This window comes from Bactrocera tryoni, chromosome 5 (genome assembly GCF_016617805.1).
Source record: "Bactrocera tryoni isolate S06 chromosome 5, CSIRO_BtryS06_freeze2, whole genome shotgun sequence".
In the NCBI taxonomy this organism is placed as follows: domain Eukaryota; kingdom Metazoa; phylum Arthropoda; class Insecta; order Diptera; family Tephritidae; genus Bactrocera; species Bactrocera tryoni.
Window position 1 is genome coordinate 50,557,134 of NC_052503.1, and position 9,077 is coordinate 50,566,210.

Consider the following 9,077-nt stretch of genomic DNA (forward strand, 5'->3'; position numbering starts at 1 on the left):
TGAAAGTGTGGTCTTTTCTAGAGCCCTCCACAACAAAAATACCTCATAGAATATATTGGGTTTGACTGTGGTGTCACAGTGCCAGAGGACCACTTTTGGTGAGACCCCACCTTTTGCCAATGGCTCCTCCACAGCAGTATAAGGTAATCGATGCCTTCTTTGCTTTATCTACGATATTCGTGGCAAGTGAGCAGTTTCATGGAGAGAAAAGGACTTTGGAAAGATTTTAGATCGTCTAGTTAGCGTATCTACATACAAAAGAACATGGATAATATAGATTGTAGAATAGATAACGTCTGTGGGCTGCAGGATTTATTGACCACATTTTACCCATTTTTAATACAATGGCACATTATCACCAACAGAAACATAAGAATGTCTGCATAATATTATACACCAAGTTTGGTTGAATATGGCAATTTTTTTCGAGCCCTTAAATTCTGACGACTGGCACGCTGTTGTAAACTCGGGTTTAACTGCATAAGTGGGTCTACGCCAATAAAGAAGAAGAAGAAGAAGAGCGTGTTTATTATCGGATCTTGTTTATTTCTCTAGGAAGTAGTTCCATAAAGATTTGTTCTTAGCAGGTTTGGTTTAAATAAACTTTCAAATCATAAATTCCCGTCCGTACGACTTTAAGAACCAAATTAGAGTTTTGTTTCCGGGCTTGGTTATAGCAGATCACAATTCCCCTAGCACCAAAATAGTCGATAAAGTTATTTCGGGGTTTCTACATGACTTCAAATTGTTGGTCATAGTGTATAAATAATCAATAAAACATCATTGAAATTAAGTGGTAAAATTTTCGTTTTTCATTAGTATAGTCATTGTGATCTTCTGGCTGACGTTTTCCACATATGTATATTCAATGTATTAAATTCATGAATATAGTTTTTGAGTCATAGATCTGAATTTTTGAACCGCTTATATCGGACTACATTAGCGAAAGTCGTCATAAAAACTGACCAAATAAAATCAAGTTAAAGAGATGGAAGAATATAATTTTATCTTGCTAGAATTGCACATGTCAAGGGTATTATATTGTAACATCGGTGCCCGAAAGTATTTCTCCGCCATTGAGTTTTGCAAATTACGAGGGTATAAAATGTTCCCTTACACTTGAACTTAGCCCTTCCTTACATGTTCTATATTGATTTGTTATTACTATTGAATATTTATCAATGGACTAATCATGGTGGTTTCACTTTTTATAGAAATTGACAATCAAGCGCGTTTGGCCTCTTCCTCAATGTCCGAGTCTCCATCTCTGGCCAATTTGCAAAATAAACAAAATCGAGATCAGCAGTACTTGGCCGTGCGTTGCAACCCTGGTAGTGGACCTACACGTGGTTCGCATTCAAACGACTCAGGTAGCTTTGGCAAGGCTGAAGGCAATGAATACATAGAAGATATCTGTCCATATGCAACATTCCAACTAAATAAACAAACATACAGCGAAAGCTCATATAGCGGTAATGTATACAGTGGACCGTACCACTCTGTGCGTGGCTCATTTGTGTATCACGATGTAAAACCAGATAATTATCATGTGAGTAATTTTTACCAGCTTTTTTGAGATTACATTAATGATTTAATTCCAATCAAATAGTCGAAAGAGCCAGAGTATACAAAGGTGCGTCGGAAAGTTGGGCGTTTACGGGATCCGCATTCCGAAAGTCAAGGTCAGTATGTGACAACTTGTTTATCTTTATTTTATATATCTAATATTAACTTGGGCCATAACTAAAATTAAATCTCATTGAATATACATGGATAATATTATAATCGTTAAACATTTCATGATCGTCATACGAGGTTTCAATAAATTCAATAGTGTATAGTATCGGTTTTCTAAATTTCATTTCAGAATTTATTTGGCCAAAGCTTTTCAAGTTATTTTATTGTAATTTGTCATAATTTGTATTTGCCAAAAGCTCATTTTATCACTTGTTTTTACAATATATTGCCAAGAGCATAAAAACTTTGTCCACCTAACGCTGGATGTCTGCCTGTGTGTCCGACGGTCTGTCGCGATAAATTAAATTGTAACATTCTTTCTTTAAAAAATGGGCGATTCACTCTCTGTTTGGCGCAAACTACTAAAACTAAAGTTAATCCAGCTTGTTGGGAACATTGCATATTTTAATGCTGCCTGACCAAATACATAGCTGCAATTTTGATTTCATTATACTATAATCAGGCTAAGGAGATCAGCTGTTCGCCATAAACAAAATAATTGAAATACAAACTAAAACTAATGGGCGTTACTTTTACAAAACTTCTCTGTTTCTCACATAAAATGAAATTAGTTAAAATAGTTGCCCACGTATTTTCTCAGTTTAATAAATTTTATATTATTTTATTTAAACCGATATTAAAACCAAAAAATAAACTTAACAATCATCCACAATCAACTTCATCTAAAAACAAAATCCATCAAACCGTACTAAACTTTTTAGAATCGGACAATCCAGGTTCAACAGATTCCGAAGTTAGGAAAATCCTAACTCTTCACATACCAATTACAGAATATGACACATTAGGATCCGAGTCCGACAACGACGTGTCTACCCGAGGAATCAACTCTGCGAAGTATCGTACTCAACGTGGTAAGAACAACTTTTTAAATTAGTTAACTTTTAATAATGGTGTCCCCATCAAAATACATTATTATAAGCGGTGATCTATTTCGACTTCTACTATTTTAAAGAAAAAACACAGAAACTTAAAATTTTTTGGGGAATGTTTATCATTCATTTATTTTTTTGAAGATTAGCTCTTTTAAATGTTGGCCGGGGCTACGTCTCCGATGGTCCATCGTTCGAGCATTTCGAGTGGTAACTGCCGAATGACACGTGCGAATATTCCACGTGAATTTTCGTAAACGTTGAACGATTTGTAAGGGGCCATCCAGAAATTACGTCACACGAATTTAAGGACCCTTTAACCCCACCCCCCGGCCTTGTCACAAGTTGACTAGTCAAGAAATAATAGATACTTAATTATGATAATTAAAAATACAAAACTTAATCTTCTTGTGTCCACGGACTTTTGACCCACACCTTTATATCATTTATTATTGGTAAATCAGGCACTTCATTTTCGTTCTGAATTTGGATGTTCCTGACATCTTTCGTATCATTCGTATTCCATCCATAAAGCATCGTCATCATTCATTAAACAGAAATCTCTCGGGCACATCTAGCCGCAATTCTTTGAGGACGAATTTTCCCAATAGGTAACAGCTCCTGTTTTTTATGTGATTGTTTGTGTTGTTTGGTGGCTTTATATGAAGAAAAATATAGGCCACATACATTGTATGCTACACGATCTTTTAAATAAGTATGACTCGATACTAGGGCAATAACTATCATATGGAACTTGTTTCGGATGGGATGATGCTTGGAGATTTAATAATATCTGTAGTAATAATGGAGCAAACTTAGCGTCGTTGTCATCATTCCCTGTGACTCCATAACCTTCTGATGTCTGTTTAATTAACACAGGTGGTGGTAAAATTCTTCGTTACAACTTAAGTATTAAAAAACAAAGATTGTGTTTATAAATGTTTAATTTTTTTTGTTCACCTATAAATTTCACGTTTGTACATCACAAATTTTGAAATGTAATGTCACAAAGTTTTGGACCCCTCCTACCCCTTGTCACACAATGTCACTTCTGAATGATAACCTCCCACCAAAACATATTTTTCATATTCGTACACGAACTTATTTGGGACACCCTTATGTCTTTGAAATTATATACAACATCTTATGGTTTTTATATACATATATATATATACGTATGTAGATACTCAAGATGAAACATCTTCATCGTCTGAGACAACACCGACAAGCTTATCGAGAAAATCGAAACCCCCATTTGTAGCTCGTAAGAGCGGAAAATCAGGTACAAGTGGCAAACGCCATGTGCGCAGCTCCAGCGGTTATTCAAGTCACAACGAAGAAACAACGTTTAGGTAACATCTAATATCCATATATGCATACATATATGTATGTATTTTTTTAACTAAAAGTTTAATAAATTTCTTTTGGTAAACATTGGCAGCATATCCAACTATCCACAAAATTATCAGGACCACATAAATCCACCAGCGCGTTTTTCCGACTCTAATGATAAATCCAAGGCTCAAACTTCACCTCGGGTACGTGGCAATCAGAAACTACAAAGAGAAGCCTTTCAAATTAATGTGTAACATCAACGGACCAAAGCCGTGCTGAACTGCGAAACAGAACAGAAGGACGCATAGTGATCATTGCCAAATATCTATAAAATCGGAATGTGAATCTATTTTAATTCTTGAGGTCACCTAATAAAACGAAATTCTATTTTGTAGTTTTTCCTCGGTTTTTAGCGCATATTTCTCAACTCCCGTTATTCTATAATACTATAGATTAGGAAATTGATTTTAATTTAAGAAATTACGGGAAATAACAAAAGTTTGATAATTATTTTTAAAAATCTTCTGAACTAATATTACAGCCTATGTATCTTACATATACAATAAAAATAATACCAAACACATTATACGAAAATGGATACGTTAAATGTTTAAGTAAAAATGCGACAGTGTATATACTTACATTATATATACAATAAGTCATGATATTATAATTTTTGTTTTAGTTTTAATCACAAGGAAATCGAATTACATTAATGCACATATATAGTGTGAGTAATATAAATGAATTATCTGTTAAACAAATGTTTTCATTCAATCAACTTATAGTGAATAACTTTTTGTATAAGTTTAATTCATTAAAAATGGATAAAAAATAAATATAAATCACAAAAAGACTTATTTACACCAGCAACTTAACTATAAAAATATATATAGCATAACATAGTTATTATAATATTTATTACCGTTTATATTATTCTTCAATGTTTTTTACTAAGTAGATATTATAATTTTTTCTATTAAAAGTCTAGCATAAGCAAATAAGATAATAATTATTGTTAAAGTTGTGACTATACAAACTTTCCGGAAGAGTTGCAATATATACATTGTTATAAATTGGGCCCTTACTTACCTAAACATATTTTTTTTGAATACGCTTTTGATCATTTTTAAAAATTATAAAAGTTTTAGGCCCCTATTATGAGTTGCATTTGATCGGCGACTGTCGATGGTGAAAAAGTGCTGAAAATTTTAATATACTTTTTGCTGCATACTTTTTGGATTCAAGACTCTGACTATAAACATTTTTTACTTTAGCAGGTCTACGGTTGTGAGCACAAAATATTTATGAAATTTTTAATTTTAATAAATGTGAAAAAATAGTAACGGTTGGATCAGAGAATGCGCTCTTTTTCCTTGTTAGTTTTCGTCATCTTACATTTTTGGTACCTAACGATAATTTCCATAGGTTTACCGAACTCATTGTAGGAAGTTGCCAAACAAAATCATAATGGGGGCCTTTGTAAACGGTATGGTCTTTTATTCTTAGAATTGAGAAACTTTAATAAAAAATTACTTAGAAAATATGTACATAAACTTCTAGTTTTTATAGAAATATTCGGTGTTGTTGGTTTCAAAATTGTTTGACAGGGAACTGAGTTTGCATACGATTAAATTTTATGTGACTATATTCGTACCTAAATGATAAATGATATAAAACTTTGATCCCTTTTCACTTCACTGTTTCTGACGTTTTAAGAAGATAATAAGTTTCAGTTCAATAATCCTTATCCCTCGTTATTGTTTATCCCGAATCAATCGAGACAAAAAATTCTATATCAACGGAGTACTGAAATTCCAGTACATTGAAATAATTAGCGTGGAAACTAATACGAGTACATGCATACCATAGAACTCATAAGCCCTATGTGTGAGGAAGTTATCAAGCTCGTCAATTCGGCCTTAAGAAGCTCGTTGAAATAGAAATTCCTTGTAGCGCTTTTGGCAATTATCCAGCGATTTAATGGATAGCTAAATACATAGTTGGCTTATAGTAAAATTGTTTGTTAACACCATGAGCCCTTCACTAAAAATCTGGTCCAATGTTAAGTTACGACGCGATGAAAGGTGAACAGGGCGAGACTATTTCGGGCCTCCATTACGGTTTTGAAATTCCGTGTTATGGTTTTCAACTACTCAAAAAATACTTATGTTAGTTGAAATGTTGTCAAACTTAAATCAAGTCCTCAAATTAGTGCATTTATTTTGGAAAACTATTAACGGCTACTATTTTAAACAGTTATTATGTACAAGTCCCTAGGAAGGCAAATCTCTTGTTGAGCTTTTGTAGTAAAATCTCGAAACTGGATGAGAAAGGCTACAATTTGGAAAATTAAAATAAAATTAAGGGAACGTGGGAAGTGTTTCGAACGCAGAGAACAGAACAACAGTCGATACAATCTACTATTTGTAGGACTTTTTGAGTAAAATTAAATTTATTTATTTTTTTGCTCCTTTTGAATCACTGGTGTTTTATCCACAACGCAGAAATATGGTGTTCATAATACATTATTTAAAGAAGATTTTTAGATTGCTTCAGCACAAAGTTAAAATCATTTAAAATTCATTATTGATGACTACCGGCGGCAAGAAAATGAATAGTTTGTGGTAACGTTCCTTCATCGTTTTAGTTTTAGTAAAAAACTAATTTTTTTGTGATTTTACCGAAAATAACCTATTAATCTGACTTACTTGGTGTTTAGAAGTTTGAATGGATTTCAGTGATCACGAAGGCTTCCTTCTTATGCGCAACTCATCAGTTTTGGCACCAATATGTTTGTCATCGTAGTAAAAATCAAAACTAATGTTCATTTTAATATTTATTTACCTTAATTTTATTTTTCATTTACAAATTTTTAGCTGTTTAATTATCTGTCAAATTTTCATTTTTTAGGTTGGCAACATAAATCAAACTTCGATTGAATATAATTGAAATCGTAATACCTAAAACCAGTTGGGTTGATCTGAAGTTGAAAAAGTCAACCAGAGAATACGATATCCGATTTATGATACTACATACTATGATCCACATAATTTCAACTGTTAGTCGAAAATGACTATAAAATCAGCTCAGACATTGCCCAATGGGGCTAGGTCAATGTCTGAGCTGATTTTATCAACTTGTGGCAATGCACAAGTATACTCGAGAACATGTTTTTCACACAACTTTATGCACATAACTCAAACTCTGAAATATTTGATATAAAGTATGCTAAATAACGAAAATCTATTGGCATAATTCGTAGACTGTGAGTGTGTACCCTCGGCATTAAGCTATAGTAATGTATTTCCAATATTATACGTCTATCAAATTATGCTATTTCATATTGACAGATACATATGTATATGTATACATTATAAAGCGATATTTTCAGTACAAAGCCATACAGGTCTTGGAATGTTATCATCAGAATTTTATATCCTGAACAGGTTATACTTCATTTGTCATGATATTTGTAACACACAGAGGGAAACGTCGGATACCCTATAATATAAATACATATATAAATGATCATGCCCATCTGTCTGTATATATGCGAAATGGTCCCTCAATTTTTGAGATTTCGATCTGAATTTTTGCACACGTCCTTTTCTCTTCAAGAAGCGGCTGATTTGTCGGAACCGACAACATCAGACTACTATAGCATACAACTGCCATACGAACTAAACGATCGGAATCAAGTGCTTGTATGGAAAACCTTTTCATTTGACGAGATATCTTCAAAACATTTGCCACGCATTGTTGTTTGGCAATGGCGCAATCTCCAAAGAAAAAGTTCAGATCGGAATCTTTTGTATTTATGAAGGGGAAGGCAAAGTTTTGTTGCGATATTTTCGTTGGTAGTTTTTGTGTAAACTGCAAAGAGAAACAATCATATGGAATTTAAAATTGTGCTACATGGCCATGTGATAAGATTGGTTGGAGTTAGTGCAGTAATTCCTGTTTTAGAGGATTTCACCTAAAAGTGGCGATTCATGACCATTACCGAAGTTTAACTACCATACGGACCAACTTGGCTTTAAAATTTAATGCTTTTGACGTTAGTTAATTAATTATCGCACTTTTAATAATTTTCCACATAACCGTTATTTCATGAGTTGTCATTGTTATTACCCGATTTCACAACATGTAACACTGTGTGAATTGGTGGTAGAAATATATATATGTATGTAGTATTCTTAGCAAATTTGGGTAGCGAAATTCGTTTGTGAGATAAGTATGTATATCAAACATATTAGACGGCGAAGCAATGCCCTTTTACTAAAGATTTTCACATCAAATATGCCCCTTTCAATTTTGAATCCTTAGACCAAATTAGATTTTTGTATTTGAAATTTTGGTTTTAGCCTTTTCCAATTTTTTGTGTAACGGCATTTTGCGAGCGTGACTGTGGTCTAATACCATCCATCTGCAGCATCAAGTCTCAGCAGAGAGTCGCCGGATTAAAAACTTGCTCATAAACCTGATCATTTATATATACATTAGGGTGTTTTTTTAACTCTTAATTTTTTTCAGTCTAGTCACGAAATTTCCTTGAAAATACTCTAGAAAAAATTCCCTGAAAATTTTAGCCTTTAATATTAACATTAAGAACTGGGCCAAGGCTTGTAAAAATTTTCCATAGAAAATACACTGCAATCGTTGCTTTTTATCTTTAAATTCCTACAGATCAGAGGTATTTTATGGCATCGCTTTGACTTTAGACGCATATTTCTCAGAATTGTTCACTCTAAAAAAGTGCCCAGTGCAACAAAGTCGTAACTCACACCGGCGAGGTAGTACGGGGCTCTAAACCTGATTGTTCCATGAAATTCGCAATTTTTTGTATATATCTCGTAAATGACAAGAGCTATAGAAAAAATATATTCGACAAATTTGTAAGAAGATTTATTTGCTATAAAAAAGTTCCGAGGTCAAAATCGCTATCATTAATACTTCTCGAGATATTCGGCTTTTATGTAAGGCTTTATAGAATTTTCATAGATGGCATGTAATATAAAATCTATGAAAATCCCATACAACCTTACTTAAAAAACCGAATATCTCGAGAAGTATTAACTTTTTACTACCACACTCTCACTTTTTGAACTTGAA

The 9,077-nt window shown here is 33.1% G+C and overlaps 1 protein-coding gene across 3 annotated transcripts in view; it reads left to right on the forward strand.

The window, feature by feature from the left end:
- LOC120776992 (Down syndrome cell adhesion molecule-like protein Dscam2) overlaps window positions 1-7,544 on the forward strand; it is a 68,417-nt gene extending 60,873 nt beyond the window's left edge. The window contains exons 29-33 of one of the 3 annotated variants that reach the window (XM_040108092.1): window positions 1,215-1,549; window positions 1,610-1,682; window positions 2,460-2,609; window positions 3,811-3,979; window positions 4,069-7,544. In XM_040108092.1, the coding sequence (XP_039964026.1) occupies window positions 1,215-1,549; window positions 1,610-1,682; window positions 2,460-2,609; window positions 3,811-3,979; window positions 4,069-4,216 (875 nt within the window). In that variant the 3' untranslated portion in view covers window positions 4,217-7,544. The remainder of the gene's footprint in view (window positions 1-1,214; window positions 1,550-1,609; window positions 1,683-2,459; window positions 2,610-3,810; window positions 3,980-4,068) is intronic. The other 2 variants (XM_040108093.1, XM_040108094.1) reach the window with 2 other exon arrangements.
- The last annotated feature ends 1,533 nt before the right edge of the window (window positions 7,545-9,077 follow it).